The sequence below is a fragment of the Phalacrocorax carbo genome, chromosome 6, assembly GCF_963921805.1.
Source record: "Phalacrocorax carbo chromosome 6, bPhaCar2.1, whole genome shotgun sequence".
Taxonomy (NCBI): Eukaryota; Metazoa; Chordata; class Aves; order Suliformes; family Phalacrocoracidae; genus Phalacrocorax; species Phalacrocorax carbo.
The window spans coordinates 31,581,449-31,609,258 of NC_087518.1; the positions used below are offsets into that span (position 1 = coordinate 31,581,449).

The 27,810-nt window shown below is 40.8% G+C and overlaps 1 protein-coding gene across 5 annotated transcripts in view; it reads right to left on the reverse strand.

Annotated features, from left to right (window-relative positions):
* Nucleotides 1–27,810, reverse strand: part of COP1 (COP1 E3 ubiquitin ligase) — a 131,145-nt gene that overhangs the window by 44,523 nt on the left and 58,812 nt on the right. For all 5 annotated transcript variants that reach the window (XR_010373388.1, XR_010373387.1, XR_010373386.1 and 2 more), the window contains 3 exons: nt 20,020–20,128; nt 18,115–18,196; nt 11,645–11,761 (listed from right to left, as the gene is read on the reverse strand). Coding sequence is in view for 1 of the 5 variants with exons in the window: in XM_064454445.1 (XP_064310515.1) it covers nt 11,645–11,761; nt 18,115–18,196; nt 20,020–20,128 (308 nt within the window). In the remaining 4 variants the exon portion in view is untranslated. The remainder of the gene's footprint in view (nt 1–11,644; nt 11,762–18,114; nt 18,197–20,019; nt 20,129–27,810) is intronic.

Sequence of the window (27,810 nt, forward strand, 5' to 3'; positions counted from 1 at the left end):
GGGGAGAGAAGACAATGTGATAGGTTCCGCTACATAAAGGAAATAAGTGCTCTGGGAAAAGAGAAAAGGCGACAACACATCAGTGACAGGAAACAAAGTGGAGTTGAATTCAAGTGAACAAAGTGCTGCACCAAAAATTAACACAAGAATTTTCTGAAGAAGAAATTAAATATCAGCAGCAGTGAGTTGACATCAGTGCCCTCTTTACAAACCATTTCCCTTACTGTAAGGAAGGGGATTAAAAGGGGGTTTGATACAGCCTGAAGCAAAGGACCTTTGACAGACGAAACTATCTGGAGCATTTTGCTGAAGAATGCAGTGTGCTGTTTTCCACTTACAGCCTGACAAATCACATGAGGAGGAGAAAGCAGAAATAAATCCATTTCACCCCAATGTCTCCCTGTAGAACATTGCAGCACAGGCAAAGCTAAGTGGTATTTTTTTTCCTGTATATACCTTCCCTTCAAAAAACAAAAACAAAACCCAACTAGAACAAAACAAAAACCACCCAAACAAAAACCACAAAAAACAACTCCACAACAAAAAAAAAATCCCCAATAAAACACAAAAATTTGATCCCAACAGCCATTGTGCAAGCACATTAAAATATTTGCTGGATATGGCTTTGTATTCACTATTTTCTGTTCCAGCAGAAATTGCAAGTACTTTGTTTCTATAACTAAGACAAAATTACCCATTTGATGCATTTTCTTTTTCCTCCTCGTTATCTGGAGTTCCCTTTGCCGTCAAGGAACAGTTTTTCTCTGAATAACCATTTTCTGTTGCCCTGGGGGAATCTCAGCAATCTCTTCTAGAAGCAACGCTCTGGTCCACAGCAGCAAGCTGGAACAATGCCCTTATTTTGTATTTCATGTGTGTTCCTGAGATGATTTAGGATGCAGTACTTCATTCATGTTTGCTATCAGAGTTCTGTCTAGACAAGTGGTCTCACACACACCATTGTACTAGACTCCCAGGGAGCTCCTGCACACCCTGTCTTCACAGGTGTCAAAAATTCAACGGCCACCCAAAGAGCAACTGTGCTTTGGAAAAGCATTCCATAGATATTTTCCTTGCAGGTCAAAGGCTCCGCTGTGTGCTCTTTCCTTACAGCATGCTCTGAAAACTATACAAGATTAAGCAAGGTCTGTATTATTTATTTTGCTGGTAGCAAAATCTTTAAAAAAAAAAACAAACCACAACTTTTAAGTGAGGAAGCCACGGACCCTGTGACATTAGTGAGGAGATGAAAGCAAGTTTCTAAAGCAGACGAAGGCACATGAGTATTTGGGGATGACAATTCAATCTCATTTTCCTACACTGCAATACAGATGATAGGCAACAGCTTTCAAAAATCCCATTTAGGGAATCCAATACAAATCCAGCCTCCAAAAAAATCATGTTTAGGGAGTCCAACACAAATCTAGCCCAGGTTTTCATTTAAACAAAGGAAGAGCATATCTTTGAGAAGAAGGAAAATGCCTGACAGTGTTCCATTTGGCAGACGATGACAAAGGAAGCAACACGAGAAAGGTCTGCTCTGTGAAAACTGAATTAAAGAGAGATGAGGTTAGATTAAACATATCTGGTAGCCTCAGTTTAATCTCTGGCAAAACTAACAGCACAATAAGCACTTACTACCTTTCCTTCTACCAAGGAAAGGTTCAGGGATGTGACAGCATAGGGTTTCAGGTTAGTACTTGAAATATTTTGACAGAGCTCTGCGGCAAAAACTATACACTGCTTCAGCCAGTGATTTTAATCTCTTACTAACACCAAATGTACTTTTTTTTAAAAAAAGAACATCAACACTAGCATTTCACTAAAGATCTATATCTCCCTCTGCTGAAGAGATGAAGGGAACAGCAGCCTTGATGGGAACCGCCAACTGGGTTTTTAACCTTTGTATTCGACAGATTCCCTGTGGCTTGAAGTTACAGATGACATTTGCCAGGTTATGGATAATGTTCTTTACACACTAGGGACATTTTTTTACTGACTTGTCTAAAGCTTTTGACATCGCAGCCCATAAAACCTCCACCCTAAATAACTTGTCTCGTATTAAGGAGAGAAGGAGGAGACATAAAACATTAGAGATCTTAATCAGTTGAGAAAAGGGCTCTGATGGGAGAGGGAAGCAAAACAGATTTCTCTAGAACTCGTTTGAAACTTTGACCTTTCTGGTTTTAAAAGAGCTACAGAGATTTCTCACAGGAATAAGAGATGGCTGTTTTTTGTGCAAAGATTGCCTTCTATCAGACTGTTGGAGAAACAAAATATTCAGTACACATCAGGAAGATTTACAAATGTTACAAAACCAGTGAAGACAACAGCAGTAACAACCTGCAGCTTTTGGAAGAATACATTTTTTATGTCTGAAAGAGAGGAAAAAAAGAATTAAGTACTGTTCAGGCTCTTCAACTCTTTTCCTTGACTATGTGACATGTACAACTCTATATGCAGTAGTGCATGTAGGCCAATGTCCAACATGAGTTTTAAGACACCTAGAACACACAAAGAACGGTCACTTTATAATAAAAGGTGCTTCAACCCATGCTAAGTGGATTACATTTCTGAAGATCTGAAACTTCTTACATGACCACCTACCCCGAGTCTTATTTGTACAATGACCGTTGGATACACCTTCCAAAGCCAAAAGTACTACATTGTGATAAGTATCTTGAATGAGGAGAGATCTGTTCAGCAAACACACAGTATCTGTTCTTACTGAAAACCCATGTCAGCTGTGGTTCTTGAATGACTCAAAGTTGTGCCTATCATGGGGCTGTGATGAAGGGAAAGGGCAACACAGTCAGACTGCCAGGGACCACAGGCTCTAAGAGGTCAAGATCATGTAGATAAGGGCATAAGACATTAAGAGAGAGAGATATGAAGAGGAACATCCTCCCTAAGATTTTAGGAGGGCATTTATGAAGCCACAGCTTTAAGTTTTTTGTCATATCAGCAAGTATCATTCAAAAAGAACCAAACAGGCTTCAGAGCAGTTAAACAATCTAAGGAAAGCACAGGCTGCTGCCATATACATTCAAACATGCAGCTGTGCACCTGAGTTTGTCAAATTATCAGTCAAACCTGTTTCTGGTCAAGAACTACATTTTGCTTCGCTAGTCTGGGGAGATACAAGCTTTCTTTTACTAGGTTCTAGAGATGGCGATTCTGATTCATCACCTAAACTGCCCTCAAAGCAGACTCCTCTGGAAGAGGTGATGGACATTAAATAGAGCATCACAATCGCTAATATTCAAGCTTTGATAAAGAACGCTTAAACCAAAACCTCAAAGGTATGGTGGGATTATTCAGACAAGGAAACAAGCAAGGGGAAAATACATGATAAGACACATGTATGCCATGTAGAAGAGAGGCAACGTACAACCTAGCTATGCAATGAAACAAGTGATGTGAAGGGGAGCTAGATTTCCACACACATCTACAGTCTTAGTTTTTTTATCTTCTGAAGATTCATACGGCTAAGAGGGCATCTTTAGATGAATTCCTCTCAACCTAGCCCAAGTGTTCAAAAATTCTCCTCTTAAAAACACATGCAATGCTTGGATGCTCAGATACTATTAAAGAAAGCCTGTGACATGAGAGCCCACATTGCATTTGTAGGTAATAGATTTTCCTAGGCAATGTGACAATTCTCACCAGTTTGTATGGAAAAAGTAATGTATGTCATAAAAGTCTAAATGTGCACAGTACCCAAATAAAAGGCTGGAACAGTTAATCTACGCAGCAGTCTGAAGAGAAGATAACACAGGAAGCCATTACAGACGATATCATTCCAATGAGCAATTCCTTTAAATGAGCTACCAGAAAAACTGCAGCTTTGGAAACTGCTAAGGTTGGAAAGAATTAAACTCTAAGGGATACAGCAACAGCTAGTAGCAAGAGCAATTTGACATCCTGAGGAAAAGATGAATCTTGGAGTTGTCTATTCTGCTCCTGAATTTCAAGGCTAATTTCAGTTCTAATTTGAATTTTGTAACATTGACTAAATGACTTCTACACCAGTTGGAAGACAAAATGTTCAGGAAAAGAATATTTAAGCGAACAATTAGCACACTCATTTCTGCTAATGACAGATTTATCCTTTTCTCCAAAGAATCAAATGGAGCTTTTCAAGTTATTTTATTTGTTCACTTGTTACTGAAGTGTGACAACCTCTGGGATAAAGTTTGGAAACTCCCAAGAGGATCTTTATGTTGTTACTCACTAGTCATTGCAAATGCTTTATCCAACACAAAGCAGACTATTTTTTCTGTACAAGTAAAAAAGTTACATAAGCTTTTAAACTCTGAAGCTTATGTGAAATTTACACATACAATATATCCTGCACACCTACAAGTGGTTTGTGTGTCCCTTCATTACTTCCTAGGAAGCAGCTGCAGCAAGGTAGGACAACACTGTGCAGTGCCTTGCTGATCCGGTAGCATCTCTGATGTGCAGATACAGGCAAGTCAGCTTAACTGCCAACATCGTAGGCTTAAGTAACATGGCATAGCCGCAGTTCTCCTGCTTGTCAGTCCTGAGCAGAAGCAGAATGTGATCTACCTACCAGTGCCAAAAAGACTTTCTTCACCAGGACAGCAGAAAGTATGGCTCACTTTCAGTTACATCCCAGCATCCAAGAAAAGAGGTAAGTTTTAAGTTGAACTGTCAAGACTGTATTCTAACCTAAACAGAACCACTAAGCTCACACAGTAAGTACTGCTGGGACACAAATATGACCACAACCACACTGGCCAAAAATACAGATTCCTCCAAACGACCCCAAACTGATTCAAGTGCTGCAGATGCTTTCAAAGATTACAACAAATGAAACTTTTGCTATGAGTTCTGGAATGAGTTTAAATTATAAGGTGACAAGTGTGCACTTCCAAAGCATGGACCTTGTCCCCTACTTGCCCTGCCAATAGCCTCAGAGATCATGGACTAGCAGAAGATTATTAAATACCTGCAAAAAAAGAAAAGACAGTCTGCAGGTAAGGTCCAATACAAGTAATGGGCAAGCCCTGGACTGTTGCCTATCATACTAATTTCATGAAGGCTGAATTTTGCACACTGCTGTGAACTTTTCCACAGGCTTGAAAGAAATACCTAACCTTTGTCTGTGCCTTTGAATACTGCGTTCAATTCATATGCTAAAGGTAATCTTGTAGCTTAAGCCCAAAGAAGCTGCCTAAACTCCACCCTAAACATGTCATATATTCACAAAATAGATTCTTTCCAAGTCACTGCAGGCTTTCAATAGAACAGAGTACTTACGCATGAGAATCTATTAAGGTAAGACCTTGCTTTCAGCTAGAAAACATTAATTCTCTTCCAAAAAGGCACACTGCCTTCTTGGTCATTAATATCACATCATTCTTCCGAGCTGAGTGACAAGGCAGGCAAGTCACCCAGATCTGAGGCAGCATGAAAGGCTAGCTCTACAGAGAGATATTTGGAAAGGAGAAATCACTGCTCCAGTTACTGCAGCAGAAAAATCAATATTTCACGGGACAAGGATGGTCTTCAAAGTGGTCCTGCTTGGACACCAGATATATTAGCAAAATTGAACGATGCTGATAAAAGAAGCCACATGTGACCTTGAACTGTAAGTGCATCAGGGCAATGCAGAGATCTTAAGGGGTAGGTAAACAGTTGCAAATGAAAACAAAGTTGTTGACATAGCAACAGGAGTCTTTCAGCATCCTGGATGCCGTGGATCAGTATTGTTAGTTTTGTAGCTGTTCAGCAATGAAAGAAAGGCAGCAGCTTTCAAAGCCAGAATACGATGCCATTCTGTAATGCTGAAGACGGTACAAGGGAAGATCTTTAAAAAGCATGCAAAACCTGTTGGGAAAGGGCAAAGCTGTCTTTGAAGGAAAAGCACTTCCTTGGGAAGCGTTCTTGTTCAGCATCACCGTACAAGTAGGGAAGGGAATAAGGAGAAGAGGCAGAGCAGGCAAGAAAGGGGAGAAACCTCAGCACTGGGAGGAGACCTCAGGTTCAGTGAGGATTCACCCCTTCGTAGCTAATGCTGGCCTCAATTCAGGCTGCTGAAAGCCTGTCTGGGACTGGCACTGGTGCTCTGTGATCAGGGCATGAGGCGATCCAGAGAAAAGGCAGTTCAATTTTGGCGACATAATTGCCAGTATGTAGGAAGAGATGGAAAAGCAAAATTGGGAATGTTTAGCAGGTAGTATCCCAAAGCAGTTAAGTTTCAAACTCTGAGGCTGCAAGTAGTAAAACCAGCATAAAACAGCACTGCCCCATATTTTCCTTGCCCTGGTCACTGCTTCTGAACCCACGCTGTCAAGAGTTTGTGACAACTCAGTGAAGTGGTTTGGAGACCTGATCAAGGTTAAAACTAACCCAGCAAAACCTTAAGCTCTGACCATGTTGCAGTTGTTCTGTTGCTCTCCTCTGTCCATCTGTACTTATCTGCTGCTTCCACTTATTTTGTGAAGCTCCTGGAGAGCAGGTAGTCTGTCTTGCACTTCTGCAGCCCTGAGGAACCCCCCTCTCATCCTCCAATCCAACCTGCTAGATTACCTCCCTTATGAGGAAAGGCTGAGACACTTCGGTTTGTTCAGCCTGGAGAAGAGAAAAATAAGGGGGGGGATCTCATCAATGCTTATAAATATCTAAAGGGTGGATGTCAAGAGGATGGGACTGGACTCTTTTTTCAGTGGTGCCCAATGACAGGACAAGGGGCAATGGGCACAGGTTGGAACAAAGGAAGTTCCACCTCAATGAGAGAAAAAACTTCTTTACTGTGATGGTGACAGAGCAGCAGAACAGGCTGCCCAGAGAGGTTGTGGAGTCATTCATGGAGACATTCAAAACCCACCTGGATGTGTTCCTGTACCCCCTGCTCTAGGTGTACCTGCTCAAGCAGGGGCGCTGGGCAAGATGATCTCCAGAGATCCTTTCCAACCCCTACCATTCTGTGATTTGTGGGCCCTACAGGGGAAGAAAATATAGCATGCAAGAGGATGATGCATCTAGTGTAAGAACTTGGGAATCAAAAGTTTTGATGACATGATCTCTGCATAATATATGTGAAATAAAAGGTCAGTGGTAGCTGCTGACAGTATTACAGCATGCTGGGAATAAAGCATCGCTACTATCAATAGCTATGCTTAGCTCACCAGAGTTAGCAGACAGTCTGATCTCACCCAGACTGCACAACTTGGACATTGAAGCTGCAAACCGCATGCATTTTCAGCCTTTTTTTTTTTAAATCAGGGAAATGGCACTGCTAGAAAATATATGGGCTGAGGGCATCAGTGTATTGCTGAGGCAGAACAATAATAACTTCAGTCATGATTTATATAACTAATTTCAGGATAAAACCCTATCTATTTTTAAAAGGAAGAAAACACCACGAAATTACCTGATTTTGTATTCGGCAGTGATTACAGTTTATACTGCCCAATGTTTCAACTCAGTAAGCATGCAAATAGAATATTTTATTAAAGTAACAGACAAAAGAGATCTTTTCTTCTTTATGTGCCCTCTCCACTGCAACAGATTTTATCAGGCTGCAGCCAGACACGCTAGCTTCTCTCTCTACCTGAAGTGCCTGTCTGGTTTTAAGAGAATTATTTCCCAAACCAAATAACCATTCCTTTCTTGTATAGGCTTTATTTCTAGTTTATTGCTCATTTGTTCTGTTTTAAGCTACCAAAACGATATTTTGGTCATCCAAAAGCTTTCAGAGTGAAGAGCCCGGAACAAGAACATATATCATCCATATTAGATGGTAATCCTGGGATTTGCTTCTATAGTGGCATCTAAAGCATGGTTTTCTATGACATCTGAAGCCAACCCAGTACTCTCTACTAAAGGAAAGTGCTCCATATGGAAATTACACAGTCTACCAACACTTTGACCATGGCTACTTCTAAATCAAAGCATCAAAGTAACTCCTTCCATGATCACTACTCATATTTACCAATAGGTTTACTGAAACACAGAGGGTTTGACCAAGAAATCCACATAAATCCCAGTTCCAACCCACACCATGCCCTTTTCAGGAGGCATCATTCAAGGCACTTGCTTCATGTTCTTCTGCTGCCCCCAATGATGGGCAAGGACCTGCAGAGGAATTTGGCACAAGGGGGGAAGGGATGTTTTCCACCAAAGAGGAGCAATATGGCACAATAACCCCCCTTTCACTGACTGTGCCACAATGTTTGCCGCCTGGCCTTGCTTCAAAGTCCATCACCACAGTCCTTAGGTTCATTCTTTTTATTTAGCAATACAGCATGCAAAATGGGTGCAGGTGGAAATGCTTTTTTCAAACCAAGATCTCTGAATCAGAATTACTTACAGAGCCCTGAAGCTGTGGGTACATGACTGTGGCTACCTACGCTGCAGTATAGCTGAGGGACCCAGCTGAGGGTCAAGCTGCCATCACCCTCAGCACTGGACACACAGAAGTGACCCCCACCCCAAAGAGCCCCTGGTTTGAGGGTCAGAGGTCCTAAGCAGATAGATGCACACATGGAGCAAAAGGGCAATGAGAACACTTCAACAAGCTGCTGCATCAGCTTACATAATTCATGTCCCATGTTGGTAGACCACTATGGGACTTTTAAGCATCTTCCTATTTTTCTGTAAAAGGGAGTAGTTCTAAAATTGAAGAAAGTGATAAAATGCAAAAAGGTATCCCTCTGAATATTCTACCCATGCACAATATAGCATCACTGGCAGAGGCGAGCCAACAGTCAAGATTTTACTAACAAATGAGAAGGGATAAGGAAACTGAAGATGAGTAGAAAGGGCCTTAACATAACCATCCTATTTCTGTGAAGATGACAAAGGGAGAACCAGCACAGAGTTAAAGAGATGCTGATCTAGTTGAAGCATCTGATTAGGAAAACCCACTTCAAAGATGCATTTCTAATAGATGAAGGCAAGTGGGCAAGATGCATTTGTCAAGGGCAGAGATAAATGTTTCATTAAGCAAGGTGTGAAAGAACAAGACCTTTTGAAAAGGTGTTTCAGCTGTATGGATGGTTAAGAAAGGCCCTCAAGAGAAAATAAAAACAGGAAATGAAAATTGAAAAAAATCATGATTTCAAAATATTAACACTGAAAAAATTTAGACTTGTAGTCAAAGATCACACTGCTGAAGCAAGGCATGTTGGCTTGCAAGATATTCTGCATACAGAGAAAGGGGGGAACTAAAACATGTATGTTTAGTAACTTAATGGTATATTAAATCAATTTACTTCCTTCTTTTATATCTCAAATATTAAGTACCAATACTTCCCCCCACCAACCATTTCATCAATTGCTTACCTCATCAAGTCTTAAACTGTAAATACATACTTGCACATATATAGCAGTAAGTTCCATCAGATCAACAAATAAGACAGTATATACACAAGCAGCCCTTCTGCCTAAATACTGTACAACATTGTTAGGTATGCAATGATAGGAAGTCTTGGCTCTTCTACCATTGACTAAATCACTGAATAAGTAATTGAAACAATTTTGAAAGCTGAAAATCCTCTGAGCACATGAACAAGCCAAGGCAGAGCTAGGACAGCTTTCTAAAATTGCCCACTACACTGGTCACTGGATGAGTGTTTAGAGTTTTGCATCACTCATTTATTCCTGCTAGGGTACAAACAGGAATGGCAAAGTCAGTGTGCCCAATCCACCTTTTTTTTTTTTAAAAAAAAACACTAAAAGGAAACCAGCTTTGACTCTTCCTTTATTAATTTTATAGTCCACATGACAAATCACACTGTTTACAAGTTAGATTGCTCTTTTCCATAGACTAAATGAAATTAGCGAATAAGACCGGCTGAAACTGATGGAAGAAAAACCTTTGTCTCCATCCTAACACATGAAACAGGGCTGTTTGTCTATATGGAGTACAAAAGTAGACACTCATTTCTTTCCTCTGATTTTTTTAAGGAGCTCAGAAATAACATCTTTCAAGACCCCAGTAGTTCTTTTAATTTCATGTGCCATTTTTTCACATGTATTCATGGCTGAAAGATCAATTAGAATTCCTTTGTGGGAAGTCATTCCCACCAGTTCAATTACTCCATGTAATTGTTTCAGCAATCATAGTTAAATACCCATTTTAATTTTTATTTAGAGACTCCATTACCAAGCATCAAGCAGATGTAAACACTTTTAAAACATTATCTTGTCTCCCTCCTACGCCTTCTTCCCTGGTACAAATACCATTTTACCCCTCAGCATTCTCTAAATCATCAAAATGCACATGTAGTCATTTAAAACCTCCATATAACTCCTAGTGCTCACTAATGCTTCTTTCCCATACACACTTGTTGAAGACAAGACCATTGTGGTTTGTTAGATATGAGTGTGGGGACAGACACTTCCATCTGCTTCCATCCCACATGCCCTACAGCTCCAAAAGCCTTCGTAGATTTACCTGTGCCTTACCCCCACTCTGCCTTTCAAGTGGAAAGGAATCCCAGTTACTGATTTATCAGTAAGAATTCTCTTTTGCAGTGCTTTTATGTATCTATTTTAATCAGCAGCTCATCCATTTGGAGCTGGTGCTCTCATCTTTCCCTAGAGCCTTTTACAGATAGCCCCTTTCATTCAAATGCTGCTAGTAGGTATTGTAATTCAATCCTATTCTTGCATGTAATTCACTAAACTTCAGCAAGGTGCCTGTCAAACAAGTCAATATTTTACCCTCCAATTTGATTCCATTTTTTGCAGTGTATTGAAATGCAAATTTATTTTTTCCTCCTAGGAGTCAAAGTCTAAGTAGAACTAGTCTGGAAATGGGAACACCTAAACAAAATGGTAGAACAGTGGTTGCAAGAATGATCAATGTATCTCCTGAAGTCCAGAGACAGCATATGTCATCAGAACATCTAGTTTCACGTGCATTAAAACTCCCCAAGGAGAAAGAAAATGCCGAGTTAGTTAAACATTTATAGGTGCCTCTGAGTTTCAGTTGCTGCATGCATAGCACGATGGTTTCCTCCCAAAGCAACACCTGCTCTGCTCCCAAATCTTTGTATTATCACCAAGAACTATTTAACCTAAGTGAATAAAAGGCTCATTGTGCCTTCCCTACTGACTACTTAAAAAACCAAACAAACTCAAAAAACATTGAGAGTGATGGTTTGCCCAACCTAGAAAGACACAAGCCCACCTACGGGGACTGTAGTTGCAGCTATGGGAAACACACAGCCACTGTTGTACAGCATGCCTCAGGTAAAACCAGTTAAAACTGCCAGTATTGCTTTGTAGTATTTATAGAGCAATGCTATAAATCAGAAAAAAACTATCGCCGTGTTAACACATTAACTTTGCTATGAGACTCTCAAAGCTGAGCTTTGCCTGGTTGCCTTAGAGATCTCAATAAACACACCGGGTAACTTCCTTTCATGAGCTTTTATCTCTGATAGAAGCACCCAAATTAAAAAGTCAGGATGCAAAATGAAGTTGACACTTGGGTATCATGTCGTCTTCTGGGTGACTACACACTTGAGGAGTCTTAAGCAGAGACTTTTTAACTGTAAAGACACCTCAGTCCTGGGCACAGCAGCCAACCTCACATCTTTGGGGGGAATAAGAAACAACGGAAGGGAGAAACAGTATCTCTCTGCCCAAAACCCCTTTTACCTACCTGCACAGCCAAAAGCTAGGTGATACCTAGAAGAGGGGCTGAATTTGACACAACACACATTAGCCTTGGCCTCGATGCTTGCTACTGAGTTGTCCAAGTTGGTAGACCACAGCTTCACTAGAGAAACAGAAAAAGAGAAACGAGTAAATAAAAAACCAGCAACAACAACAACAAAAAAATCAACCTCATCTGAAAGGCATAAAATCTAGTTATTTCATAAATAATAACTGAGGCTTTTCAAAATCTTAAGATGGTAGCAATTATAAAGGGTCAGTTGCTGCTGATTGCTAGTAAGCTTGAGAACATTCTCAAGTGTGAACTGTAAATACCCTGCCCATCTCCAAACACACAGGAGATGCTGAAAGTCCACATCCTACATGGCTGAGATCAGAGCAGGCAACTGACCACATGTTAGAATCTCAGCATTTAAGGCTACTGGACCGCAGATTTGTATAACCAAGAGCAGGAAGGCTTGCATCCATTTTGTTCCTTGTCCCTTAGCTGGGATGCAAGAACTCTATGCTCCACGGCAGAGTTGCTTTGCACAGAATAAATATACCTAATTGTATGCTTGAGCACAGTGAGTGAGAACAACTTGTTTTATTCTCAAGAAACTGGTACAGACAGGAAAGAAATCAGTATTCCTGTGATTAGATATTTTATTAGTACAAGGAACTCTACTGTTCTATGAGACTACCATGCGAACATTGATTAACCTTTCTGGTACAGAATGAGCTCTTCCCCCTAGTACTCACTTCAGTGCTTCACAGGACAACCAACAGAAAACACCAGCAGCTTTTCAAAATACCTTCCCCACCTTCTATAAACACTTCAAGTATAATTTAACCTTAAAGATGAAGAGTGCCAGGTGCTCCCCATGTAGCCACAGGTGAAACACTTTGCCCTCAGTCCAGGTGAAGGGGCAGCACACTGGCATCAAGCTCTGTTGATGCCTACAAGGCAGATTTTAAGATTTAAGTGTTCTCCCTTCCCCCTTTTCTCGATGAGTGAGTTGTGCTGTACTTGAGTATCACAATCAGCATGCTGAGGCAGGAGGTAGGGCAAGCTGAAGCCAATGTTTGAACACCCAGGAGCTACATGAAGGCTTAATCCCCATAAGAGGTGCCACGAGCTCCCTGGGCTTCTTCAGATCTGTGGCCAATGGGTCCTCTGCTGTCTTTTTACAGAAAGCTTGCTTTGGAGGTGAAGTGAGCAAAAATGGCAAAAAAGAACAGGAATCTTGTTACCCACTGTGGTCAGTAAATGAGGTAAGAGGTCTTAGGGTGTGGCCCTGACCCTCTGAGGAGCCCTCTCTGTAGCACTTCTTGGTCAGTCTTTCCCAGGAGTTCCAAAGAAGCAGCAGGGCTTCCATGTGGATTACTCAAAGATGTTTTAGATGGTCAAAGAGAAGGAGGAACACTGGCAGGTTCCTTCTAGTGCAACTATTTTTTAGTAGTATGGCAAGCAATGAAATGCAACAAAATTGTGCTATTTCTGACCATGCCTAGGAGAACTGATTGAAGGATAAAGGAAACACATGACTGCTTGGAGCTTGCTAAGGAATCATTTTAAATACAGCACTGTGTGGCTATCCAACAGTTGCCTTGAACCATTACAAAGCAGCGTGCACACACACACACCAGAAATACAAACACTAATGCATTTGCATATAAGCATTATGTAAAATTCAATAAAAACAGCACCCACCCTGTTGTTGGTTCAGAAATAGAATCTATTCCCATTTATCAGAACTATAATATTAATCCTAAATATCTAGCTACATTTCTAGATAAAACCAACAGCTTTGCAAGCATTTCTTAAGATGCCCTCTTCTCCCTGAGTGCAACTGGATGATATACCTCCTCCATTGTGTTTTGTGCTTGGGGGCAGGGAGGGGAACAGAGCCAGGAAAGACAACTTTGCAAAAAAATAAAACAGTAGCATTTTACTTGAACAAACAAACACTAGGAGATGTATAGTCAAAGTTGCAGTGGCAGTAGAGGATGTCAAGCTTATGGATGAGATGGTGTAGGAAGCAAGTAATACCGTGATTACATGAGGACTCTGTTGGCAGACAACATTGCTTCAACTTGAGGCATGTGGGGAGGTTACATGATCTCACAGCTTAGAGTGATGTGCTGCCCAAATCTAGTACTATAACCATGCAGGCTTGTCTTGAAGCCTTCTAATCAGGTACCAGTATTTAAAATTGCATTCAAAGCAGCCAAGTCTCTCCTTGACACCACCTCCAAGAAACAAATGGCCATCTGGTCTCAGTTTTGTAGCAAAAGTTAATTGAGGGCTCAGATTCAACTTGGCTCCTCTTATTTCATTCAAGTTTTCAGGTCATAAGCAGAGACATTTGGTCTGGTGAAGAGTCAACCTGCATGTTCAAAGCCATCATAATATTCGTTACAACTGACAGGCACAGATTAGAGTCTGCAATTTCTGTGATCTAAGTGCTGTGGGATACACTGGGCTCCAATTATATCTTAGTCAGTGACATAAAAAAGGATATATGCGACATATAACAACAGGTAATAAAACATGTCAAGTTTTACCTGGAACTGCCCATTATTTTTTAATGAGAACTGTCAGGTTAATAAAGCGTAATTCATATGGGTAGAGTTTATTTGCTGTAGCTTTCAGCAATTTTGCTGAGGTCGAGGCAGTAATTATACAACATACGGATGTCTTGGTAACACCTAGAATTGTGTTGATGAGACAAGCAAACATCTGAGATCAAATATTTCTAAAACACATGTTCTCAAAGCATATGTTTCCTAATTTTGCAGCTGCTGAGAGACACCTCTATGTGGCCAAATGTCTACCCCTCACCAAACAAGTAAGAAGATGCCTCAAGAACAGCTTCTGTTTAAAACATTTAGGTCTTTTCAAGATATTTTTTATTTGGTTGGAGCTTTACAGCAAATGTGTAAGTTTATAAATTAGTTTTCTATACATCAGTTCCAGGTCTAAACACCAACTAAAAGAAGCAGAAGCCTGCACTGCACTAGCTGAAGGTGTCAATGTACACAGTTGGTACACTGATAGTAAGGATATTTCATTCAGCCTGTCATTCTTGAAACTCTATCTGGTCATGTGATGGAGCAGCTGCTGTTACTCCAAAAAAGCCGTAAACCAGGAGTAGCAGAAAACTCATTTGCATGGATTTCACGAATCCCTAGGGAAGAAGGAAGCTGCTGAATTGACCTGCTGGGCAAAAATTTTGATCCACTGCTTTGTACTGCAGTTCTCAGGCTAGTTCAATCTCTAGAAGTCCATGGTTCTTTATGAAGCCAACTCGGCAAATCTGCATTGCCCCTCTGAATTCAGGGGCACTAAAAAAAATAGCTGTAGGACTGGTACCAATGGTGTCACCAAGGCAGCATGGAAATTACTTTTCTTTGATGTAATGAAACAGATGCTTGTCTCCTTGCTGTGAGACAATGAAAAGTAACCTCTTGCTACAGCTCAGAGCAATCAGGTGTTCCTGTTCTACTCCACTTCGACCTGGGAACAGCGAAGGGACCACAACTTACAGAGAGGGCATAAAACTGGGACTCTTTCTTCAGTGGATTTTGTCAGTATTGTGTGTACCTCCTTGAGCTTCAGAGAGCTTCAAAAACAACCCCAGAGCAGAAAACAGATGCCTGATCACTCCAGAAGAGGTTTCTACCACAGTGGAGACTTAAATTCTGCCCACATGGCATCACAAAATATTTTGCTCTCTCTCATCTGTTAACCTTACTGTGGCCATTAAAATACATTCCCAATCCAGAACAGAGATGTTGGGTTGAGAAGCAGCCGTAAGTCATTAGCTAAGTGCACTATCTCCAGCCCTATCCTGGTACTTTGATAGCATCATTTTGCCTTCACAAAATTAAATAATCTTTTCTCCTCCAATAGCAGAAATTCATCCTTTCCTCCTTATATGAGAATCATAGCTCCTGCCATTATTATGTGCATAAAAGAATTAAAGTTAAGACTGTGCTGTATCACCCCAGGCTTCTTGTAGCACAAGTAAACACTTAATTTGGCTCACTGCTGTCTAGCTGGTGTACACTGTCAGGTCCCTATAGACATACACAACTACCCTTGTTCCCTTTAAAAGGGAATAGCATGACAATTGTAGATAGTGAGGATTTCATACATGTAGCAGTTACTTCAAATACAATAATGGTCTTATGCTCTCATTATCTCCTATTAAAGTAGAAAGATCTTCCGCAAATAAGCATCTTGGATTATCTAATGATGAGGACAATGCAAGACCCAAGGCCCAAGGATGCTGTTTCAAATTGTATCAGAATAATTTTATCCCTAATAGCACTCCATTTGTTAACACCCCCTTTGCTGTGCCAGAGTCCTGGCAGACACAGCTGTGAAGCACTGATGATGGGATTTTTCATCTAAAAGCTCATTCCCCAATACATGCCTAGCAAGCATACAGAGTGTCTTAAAAATTAGCTTCCAACTTGAAAAGACTGAGGAGACATAGATACGCAGGCAAGCCAGAAGAGCTGGCAAAGCTGTCACTTTCTGCCTGGCTTGTCCTGATCTCTTGACAGGAAAATGTTATACCTGTGCTTTCTCAGGAAGAGTGGCGAGATTAGCTCCAATCACTCTGGTCACACCAGTAGTATCTATCAGCTTTGAGATTTCTTGTTAGACAGCCTGGTGTGGCCTCACACAGAGAAGTAAAAGAGGACAGGAAGGGTACATAGAACTTCAATTTCCCACCAGACACTGTACCAGGCCAAACATGCATTATATGTACCCAAAGCTGGCCAGAACACAACCAAACACTCCTGAACACAATAAGCAGAAAGATAAAAATTTAAGTTAGGCAGGTTTGAGTTAATGTAGCTCATCATAGGTGTTATGTTTTCCTCACATTTAACCCTTTCAATGTGATCACTTAGGTGGAATGTGGACACTATAACATTAACTTGGACGTTTGCTACTATTGCTCTGTACCTTAAAAACTTCTAAAATCTGTGCTTACTTCAAACACTTCCACACAGGACTCCATTTGTCTCTAACAGACTTGTTATATATGCAAATCACAGGCAAACCATGGTAGAAGTAAAGGACAAAGTGTTCCAGCCCAAATTTATTCACCAAAACCCCAATATACCTTCAAAAGACCTCTGTGAATTGAAATGCAAGATATACAGATCTGCCTACTTTATTACAATAATTTCTAAGTAAACACTGTGCTTTTAGAAACTATTACTGAAGTGAACTGTTAAACTAGAGACAGGAGCTCTGCTTGCAGCTGGCTTTGCAAAACTGGACAACTTGTTAACATGCTAATAAATGCATATCTACCTGGCAGATAAGCCTTTTCAAACGCATAGCATGAGTGGGGAGCAATGTGATGAAGAGGCTGATAATTTACAGGGTGAATGTTCATTCCTGCTGCATTTAAACACACAGTAAACACTTGAATTCCACCAAAAAGGGAAAGGAAGTGTATCAAAAACATTTAAACCCACCTTATTTTAAAATAATCAAAGCTGCATTTTGTAAATGGAATTACCAGATACATTTAGACTGCCATATGCAGTTGAGAACACTAATACAGCTTTCTTCTGAAACAGAATTTAAAAGCATTTTAGAGGGGAGGGAGCAGCTTTCAAGGTTTAATGTTTACAAAAAATTAATTTATCATTTCAAAGCAAATCATGGATAGCTCTGTCCAGAGTTGTATCAGCCCATCTGGGAGATTTGATCGCCCCTGACAACGAAAGGAACTCTTAACTCTAATTTGATATTGTAAACATGTTAGAAAAATGTGTTCATTAGGGATGAAGAATACATATTGCTCAGTGCTATCTTTTTCTTTAGACATTTCCTATTTCATCTTAGAAGAGGAACATTTTTCTACCAGTATGTTTGGAAAGGGCTTAAGTGTTCTCTCCAAAAGCCCTTTATCAAATGGACCCCAGAGTCTGGAAAGCTGAGAGTTGCTCCCATTCAGCCCACCATCAGATCCTGTTAAGCTCAGAGAAACACACTGCACATCATGAAAGCAGGAAGCCTGTCATTGTGCACAGTCTTTAACATTCAGAGCTACAGGTAAAACAGGAGCAGACATTTTTAACTTCTGCTTTTTCAAAAACTTCATTTTTGAAATATAAATACATGCTGTTCTTTTGAAAGGCCCCAAGGCTTTAACTCAACAAGCTTAACTAATGTTAAAACACATTTTGCTTTGTTTAGTGTTCTGGAAAATGCTAGCTAGGGAACATGTTACCCAAAAAATGTGAACATTGCACCAAGAAATCTTAATCCAAAGCAAGCCTCTCCTCCAAGAGCTGAACAGTTCAGTAATATCTTGACACACTACCATGTCAACTACTATACTGAAGGCAGCTGAGGAATCAGCTACTTGAAATATCACTCTCTTGCTCCTCAGAGGGAATACAGAGCGCAAGCCTTCTGCACAGACTGAAAAAGAATAATACCTTTGGCATCATCAGAGCCTGAAGCCAATAGCTTTGGGTCCATCAAGTTAAAGTCAACACTCCAGCACCTTTTCTCATGCTCCTGTTTAGAGAAACAAGAAAAATATTGCAAAGTAGTAAGCTGTAATCTGATAAAACAGTAAAAGAAAAATCACATGCTGTTTGGTATAAATTGTCAGGAGAGTCCTGGACAGAGAAGCTTATTGTGTTTAGCAGTTTCTCAAAAAATGTCTTTTCTCCCAATCAGACAAATGTTTGTAGTATGCTAGACATGCCATGAAAGCAGAAGACTGTAGTACATCAATTTTAAACACTAAAACTAGCTGGAGTTTTTTTGGGTGGTTGTTGTTGGGGTTTGTTTCGTTTTTTTGTGGGGTTTTTGTGTGTTTTTTTTTACTTGAAGGAAAAAAAATAATGACTTCAGGAAATATACATTAAAGACCTGTGTTTGCAGCACAGTTTGACTGGCTGTGCTTCCACTGTGTGCTGCTGCTTAGTCTAGTAGATCACAACTGTATCTCCCAGTACCTCTAAGATGCCCATTCAAAGCCATTTCAAATGCCTCCTCTCTGGAAGTCCAGGAAATCCTCACCTTCCTACTGAATTATTAAACAAAACTTCTGGTGTCTAATCCTGGGGTTTTCTACTCAAGTAGTCTTACAAGGCTGTACACTATCCCCCAAAATACAGAAGAACTGCATTTGCTACATTGGCACATCCCACGCAGAAGCAAAACACTCTATTGAATGAAACACAAAATTCAGTCAAGCCCTTTGTTTAAAGCCTTCCAAGATGAAAACATGAAAAGCTTGCCAGGACAAAAGTCACTACAGGATTTCTAATACATGCGAAGCAGATGTCAGTACGTATGCCTCTATGCAAATCCAAATAAAAAAATTCATGTAATCTGATAGGAAGCAAAATGTGTTTGTTTTAACATAAGCAACAGTGGTCCTCTCTAGGTTCATTATTCAGCCTCAAAGAAATGCAAAATGTATTTGAGATAAAAACAGACAAGATTTATTTTTTCCAGTATAATTTTTTTAATTGAGATATACAAAGGATTAGTGAAAACAAGCATCATAAAATGGCCAAAACACAATGAAAAAGTAAACAAAGGCTTAAATAGGAATTAAAACTTAAGTTGAACTGTCAAGAAGGAGGAACTGACAGCTAGTCTGCAGTTCATTCATTACCACTGACCAGTTTCAATGCACTGTGCTACCTACACAACCGCCTGCAGCGCTTCCAGCCTCTCTCCAAACAGACCATCTTCTCTTCCAACCTCCTTGTTCTGATCACAAGCCTCTCAGAATCCATTATATAGAAACACAATGTTCAAATTGAACAAAAAGACAAGATGCCAGAAAATCCTCCTGAAGCAGGTGTCTCTGTTGAGCTCAGCCCACTTGCATGCATATGCACAGAACTGTACTGGGAAAGATTCTGCCTACCACTCCGTTCTCCCAACCTCTCCACTTAAGTCTGCATTTTGCTCTTCTGCTTTACAAGCACCTGCAGCAGCAATCACTGCAGTATTTTACAAAAGCCTTTTGACAAAGAATGAAGTGGAGGAGATCTAGAGAGAGAGGTTTCTAAAGAAAGGCGAGACAAACAACTTCCAACTCATTTCTCCCTGTGCAGACTCCCTACCCGAAAGCAGCAGCAAGAAAAACGTCAACTGCCTCATAACTGTGACAAGAAGATATAGTTGCCTTCCTTGGAGGACTACAGCTCAATAAAGCTGTGCAGATGAGACACATTCACCAAACAGGATGAGCATCCATTTCACCTTATGAAACATAAAAGTCTACTGCTGGATTAGAAGCAGAATCCCAGACTGAATACTCTTCCCCCAACATGGTCCACAGTGCGGGAAAGTGTTGCTCGCTGATTGCACGTTACCTGGTAGACCTTGGATCTTTGTCCTGTGAATCCATCCCAAAGGATGACAGTGCCTTCATAGTCACTGCTGGCTAGCAGGTTCTTGTGGTAACTACTCCAGCTGATACAGCTTAAAAAAAAAAGCACCTGTCAGTCTTACATAAAATCATACCATGAACACAAAAATCACACTTGCAATACGGTCAAACAATTAGTGTCTCTGCAAAGCATACAGCACTTGATCAAGCCAACACACAAACACTCAGGAAATGACAAAATCAAAATCCACCAGAAACAAACCCTCCTCCACAAGCTAAAAGAAAAGTTCTATTGGCTGAAGTAACATTGCCTCCCTCAGTATGAAGTGCTATGGCTTGGGACTTTAGTTTTTTTAATGTATTCATCTCTAATACTGCAATTGTTTTGCTATTCAAATTCCACACAAATTCTCACAGAGAGCTCAGGGTTTGACTTAACTTCTTGCCAATAGCTACTGCTATTATTATTATATTATCTTTAGATAACTACTTACCTAACAGAAGCTATACATGTAAAACTTGTAGCTGCATGGATGGTAAATCAAGCCCTTCCTGGCACATATGTAATGTTCTATACCTGCACCTATGTGCAAATGGAAGTTTGACTTCTGAGAAACTACTTCCAGCTTTCTGTAAAATAGGAAAGACACGCCCCCCCCCCCCCCCCCCCCCCCCCCCCCCCCCCCCAGAAGCAAACAGCAATTTGTTTGCTTTGGACAGTTTAGGAGATGTTTCTGATTAAGAACTGCAATATATATTGTATGGGTTTATATTTTAAACTGAATTAAGTGACCATGCAAAACTAAATGAAAATTCCACCGACAAACACTGTCAGCAGACAAAACAAGAGCAATGACACTGCCAGGTCACACTTGTAGCATTCTGGCACTATGCCTCCACTCTGACTCCTGAAAAATGTGACAGAGCTAAGAAAATTTGTAATATTTGTTCACCAATTTTTGGACCATCTGTCACAAAAGTACACCAGTTGGTATCAACTGTGATGCACACAGCAGAAGCTGAACTGACAGATCTGATTTGTGCAGGTCATCAAAACAGCCCTGACACAGTTAACTAGATTATGGCAGCCTTGGGGCCAAGTTTTAACCAACAATACAAACTAGAAGCCCATGATCCTGTAACTTTTTAGTACTGCTTTGATCAGTGCAGCTAAACATTGAAATACGATGTAGATACACGGATACTGATTTAGGAGTATTATACCTTGGCAAATTCCTGGTTCCACTATAAACATGCAGCCTGTTTTCCTTAGGAATACAGCATTTACACAAAGAAGGGGAAAAACCCTTTTCATTTTTTAATGTAGTTACAGTTATAAACACTATTAAAGCAGCACTGGTGTTCTGCTCCTGAGTATGGTCAAACTTAACTTACTGGGGTGTGAATTTTATAACTAGAGAGGGAATACACATACCAAGTACTAATCATAGTTCACCACTATTGTGGAATCGACAAGCTTATTTAAGGTTCTGGGCAGACAAACAACAGGAGGCAAGAAACTCAACTGGTTTTTAAGACAAATATGAAGAAATACATGAAAGGAACAACATGCTATTAGTGCTTGCATCAGCATGAAACTTCACTGAGTGATCCAAAAGTTTTCCAGCTCTGACTTCTTCTCTGTCTGCACGAGTTAATTTGTAACTTACAGAAACAAGACAAAGTCATGCAACAGCAGCAGCTTCCTGCAAGTCTCTGCGCCACTGCATGATGCTTGGAGAAAGCCTTCAGGACACACCTTCCCCCGTGGATTACTGGGAAATTTCTTTCGAATGCCCAGTACAGATTGATGCCATTGATGACACTGTTTTGAGCCTGTCCAACATTACTCGCTGTCTGCACCTCTATCTACCTACAGTGTGTTCACATTCTTGCACATTTCCTTCATATAAGAGCATGCCTTGGTTTTAAAACTTTGCATTCAGAAACTTACATTGGGTAAATACATCATCATCTTTAACCACCAGCAGCTGAGAAGATGGTTGAGGTGATACAGCTCAGGCAATGCTTTCCCCAATTTCACTGCTTCCACGATGTGTCATTAATTAGAAAAATGTTAGTGTCCTCAGCCCTTGTAGGTAACAAGGGCTATCCACAAATGTATCATCAAGGAGTTATTACACCAGCTGTACTACCTTTAGGTACCCACAGAAAAGTGGGTCTTGACAGTCTATGATTTACTCGAAGCCTCAGAGAGGCTTAAGTAGCTCCCTGAGGACCAAATGAAGCTGGCAGGCACTGCTCACCAGGATTGAGGTGAAAGTTGCAGTAATCCAGAGATAACTATGTCTGACATCTGGAGTCTTGTTTCCAGGCAGAGCAGTCACTGATGGACGCAAAAGCAGTGCAGAGCCCTAGAGCTACAACACAGCAAGGCTCTGGGCTGGGAGCACTCTCCAACTAATGGCGGGGGTGTGTGGGGGTGGGTGGGTGTGTAGACACTGCACTAGATATTTATCAGTCCAAACCTGTTCCCCCTGCCATCTTATCTCCACTTGTGCTCCACTCCTGAATGAAGCACAAGTCAGGGCTTCAAGCAGCTTAAGAGAAAAAAGCAATCTTCAAGTTTAGTCATCAGACAAGAGCAGGAAAAATACAGCCCTGGGCCAAATCACAGAGAAGGCAGTCTTCTATCTGGATGGCTTTAGGTACATTGGGCATCAGCAGCAGGTGGAGAGGGTCCTAGAGAAAGGCAGACACACTGGTGCCACCCTGGCTGGTTACAGGATGTATGCTCTCTGCTAGGGAAACACAAGATCCACATCTGACCAGCAGAAGAGAGCTGGACACTGCAAGCTGAACTATGAAGAGGACAATCATGTAACTGCATCTTGTCAAAAAAGACAATGAAAATTAGAAATTACTGAGTAGGCAGAAATATATAAAGGACAGAGTTTAACAGCACTGCTTGAGATGTGATAGATCTAAGGATATAAGAAATATCATGTTTGTAGACAGATCAGATCAATTGATATAGGTGGAGAAAAATGAAGGACTTCTGTGCCCAAAAGCATGTTCATTAGGTCTGGCACAAAGATCAAGCTAAGCATCCTGTCCCACTGAAGCCCGATGATGTTAACAAGGGGTTAACACTCAGTTGGAAAGCATTTGTAGACAGACTTGAGAGGAAAACAGGAACTGACAGGTGAAAAAATGTTTAGGGATTTACAGCCACTAAGTGGTTCAATTAACACCTTTTAAGACACACACATCATAAAACTTTCAATTTTAAGGAATATGACTGAAGGATCATAGTAAGAAAAACAATCCTGTTCCAGTTCTCTACCTTAATTGTCCCCTCATCACCACCCAACTCTCTTTACAAGGTCTGAAACTAGAGTTTTCTCCTTGACATCGCAATACCTGAGCTTCTTTATAACTTAAGTCCTCAAAAGTAACCTTTGTAGACCACAATTCAGGGTTGATCAGGTGGAGGGGAGCTCCCTCTCCAGGTAAAGGATGCTTTTTACCAAGGCCTGACTGACCTTTGGTTGTATTCTCTGGTACCTGTGACAAGAGAGGCCTGAAAGAAGGCTGTTCTGAAGGTGGGACATTATGATGTTTCTCCTCTATGTGGCTTCCCTTAGACCTACAAAGGGTTGAGAAGCTACTGCTATGCTCCTCTCAAAGGAAGCACTGACCTTCCTTCCATGCCCAACACAGTCAATTTTGTTGAAACTTCGAAAGCCATCTACTTTTTTGGGTTCCCTTGAGATGTTATCATGGGTAACAGATTAAGTAAGAGACTCAAAAATCCATGGGGGAACAAGTTGGAGAAGGGGAAAGGGCAAAGGTGAGACAGACCAAAAATGCAGCTTACACAGTCCTCAAACAAGTTAAGCATTGAACCCCACAAATACATAAAAATAACCTTTTGTAGACAACCTTTAGATGGCCTGCAGTCACATCCAGGGAGAAACTGAAATATGGAGGCTATGAGATACAATACAAAAAGTAGCTACCTATGGCTGAGATAATGCATATAATTCAGCACTGGATTAAAAGGAGTTGTGCAGGGTCATCTTTTATTTTAAATACTAGTAGCTGGATTTTTTTTTCAGTTTTTCCTTTGTTCTTTAATCCAGAAACAGGGTGATAGCTATACCCGAGAGGTTTATTTGCCATAAGTTGAGATAGCTTTCCTTCCCAGGAGATAAGCCTAGAGAAACTAGTTGAAAGCTAATCACCAACCTCTGAAGCACTCTAACCTCAGCATCTGATCCGGACACACAGAAATCCTGACCCTGTAGAGATTTATGTGCATCCTTCATTTTATTCACAGACACAAGTGGGCCAGCTCTGTTAGTGCTGTCAGTCACGCTGATGTTTCTTTCATGAGCCAGTATTTTTATGGCTGAAATGTCTCAAATCCAGGATCAAGTTACCCAGTGTCAACCACCCCTCTGGCGGTGAGAGTTAAACAGAGTTAAAGCTTTTAATAAGGCACAAACTGCTGTGGTCTGACCTGCTTCCGAGTGCCAAGCACTTCAGATCCAGTCTATTACCATGAGTCAAACTGATGCCCAGTAATTTTAGGTCTGAAATGTTTTTAAGGGAGCATTACTACTGCAAAGAACATCCACGTGAGTAGCAACGCTAACCAAATACTTCAGAGACATACAGAATTACATTACCATTATGAATGTTTTTTTAAAAAAAACAAACTTTTTTCTAATCAATCCAAAGAAAACCTCTAGTAGGGTTAAGAAACAAATACTTTAAAAGAAAAGCTTTATCTTATTGCAAAGTGAAGCAGTTACTCTGAAAACTGGACTTAAAAGTTGAAGGTTTATTTCCTTATAACCTGTTTAGAGTCAAACATTTTCTGCACTGGAAGTGTGGGTGTCCAAAACAACCACTTATGAGGTTTTTCAGCATAGAGAGAGCTCATACCTCTCCAAATAGCAAAGACTATGATAAAAAACACTATACAGCAAGTTTTTGCTTAATTTGGGTTTAATAGTGAGAACTGACTGCCATTTTAGAAACTGACAGCAATATGCCCATGAACTGCTGTTAGGATAGAGCAATCACACATTTGCTTTATTGACACTGAAAAGTGAAAACAATAAAATACTAGCAGTCTCCTACGAAGAAAAGCTTACTGATGCTTTGCTTTTACTGCAGTTGACTGAACAGATGCAGCTGATTTTGGAGGTTTGTGGTAGTATTTATCACTGAAGTAGGGATGCTGCAAAGAGTGGTGAGCATGCAGAATACTAAATATGGGTTTCAAAAGCATGTTTACCTAACCACACTTGAACATCACCTATTGTAGATTAACGAGGCCTAAAGCAAATTTCTTTTACCTAAACACTAGATCTCCTTATTTTTCTCCCCCTGCAATCTATGGCAAAACAACAAATCTGCCTCTTGAATAAATCAGAGAAGAGCTGTGGCTTGCTGTTAATAGTTCATCCTCTTCTTGTCCTCTCCCATCTCCTCCTGCATGGGGGGAGCCTCAGAATATTGTCTGCTATAGCTAGGGAAACAGCAAATCATAATTAGCTCACAGGGTGCTGTTTATAGCTACTACACAATGCCAGGATTTGTTTCTTGTACTGAAGCTATGAATCTGTAAATGGGATTTTTATGAGGATTTATGTGTCATCTTGTGTTTTTCCTGGAAGCTTATGCCACTGTTGTTCCCAGGGGACATGATGCACATTTACCAGAAACCCGACACACCAACTTCCTCCCTGTTCTTAAAAATAGGGATGAGGAAGCTCAGCAGATGATGAAAAAAGAATGTATTTAAGAAGCAGGTGGGTGTAAGAAAGGGGGTTGGAAAAAAGGAAGAAAGGCTCAGCTACAGCTGGTACCAGGGCTCTGCTCCAGAAAAGCCCACAATCAATTACTGCTGGCATGAAGCTCAACCTTTCAGCAGGCGCCCAGCTGGCACACAGCAGAGCAGGGCTGGGCTGGTGCCAGCCCTGTCCCAGGCAAGGGCTTCCCTTCCCGCAGCTGCTCCAGGCCAGCAGACTTGCTCTTGGCCAGACACAAGTCCTTGCAAATGCTGTCACCTGTCTGCTTTTATAAAAGCCCATCAGAGCTGCTGCTCCTCTGAAAGCTGAGTCACCAGTGTAACCGCTAAAAATTTCTTTTCCAGCATCATCACTCTGAACAAGGCTAACTAGGACCAATTTAGGGTGAGCTTCCCATGACATGTCTTTGGAAAGCCAAAGCGCCTGCAGACAGCCAGCTCTGGTGCCACGCGAGGACAGAAGGGACATTACGAGCCATTGAGGTGTCACACTCCAGCTTCAGCAGAAGACAATGTCACCAAATCCCATCTGCACACAGACCCCTGCATCTCTGCTGGGAAGGGATATGCCACCCATGTGCCACAGTAGAAATATGTCTGCTTCATATCAGAAAAGGCACTCGCAGGGAGAGTAAGCCTCTGAAAGAAGCTGCACCTCCACCCAAATTAAGATCAACAGCTTTGAGCCAAGGCTTTTTACAAAAAGCAGGCTCCACTTGTTTAGATTTTTTTATTATTATAATACAGGCACATTTTCAGCACACTGCAATATTCTATAATGAAATTACAGCCTTCACATATAACTTCTCCCTCAAGCCACGCCACTTCAGAATAGCAAGTTTTTATGCTGCTCAACACTACACCAGTGAGCCCCAGCACCAGTGAGTGACAGCACAGCTAATGGATATGGCAAGGATGCATTTGACTGACAGCCTAACTTTGTGTCAAAACCAAAAGAACTCACATGCTGAAGGAAGGTTGATATAATGTGGAGGTGCCAATGGGAAAAAAATACATTTCTTCAAGGAATGAGAGAAACTAGGGCAAGGGAATGAAAGAAGAGGACCCTGTCCACCTCCACTGAGGCAGAGCGTCAGAAGACAGTGCATATAGCATCATCATATAATGTATATATGCACAAAGTTTAAGGAAGGGAAGAAATCTTGAATGCAAGCAGTGTCTTTTCTGGGACACAAAGCTGACAAGAGTAACATCACTGAAGGTGTTGACAGGGCTCTCCTCACCAGAGACTGCCAGAGAAGGGAGGACAAACAACTTTCTAATGCCTGGCAGGATCATGAGGGTAGATCCCTTTTCAAATTTGGTGTAGCAAGTTTGGAAGTTGTCTCAGATGGACCAAGAAATACTAAACACACATTGCTTTTCCCCTTCTAATTAGAACAAAAGATATTAATCCATTGCTAGATGGTTCTCCTATTAGTTTGCTCTTGTCTCCAGAATAATGAAGCTGAACAGTGTGACTCAGGCAAAAATGCTGAACATTTCACAAGTCCAGCAAAACACAAGCTCCATAGTAGTATCACTTATCAATACAAATCCCTCTTCAACTGTTTTTACCCATCTTGAAAGCCAGTCCCAGGGTCAGCTGCATTTATATCTTTTCCTCCATAAAATAGTGTTACATAATTCCCAAGAATAATCAGCATGAGTGATCCAGGAGTGACTTATCTATCTTAAGAAACATGTGAACTACAAAACTAAGCGTAACTTTTACACCATAAAGTGGGCTTGCAAGCAGTCTTAATCTTGTTGCACAACGTTTTGTTTTTGTGGAATCTGGACTGTTATATAAATTTTTTACTAACGCTTTGGTGGGTGCTTTACTCTTTTTAAAACGCAGAGTACCAAATAAAAACAAATTAGTTCAGAGATGCTGGAGGCTCCTATTATAGTACCAAATTGGTTTAATTGCCTGTATTCTTTAGTTTTAAGCTTTAACAGGATTTTTTAATTAGGACTTTTAAGTTA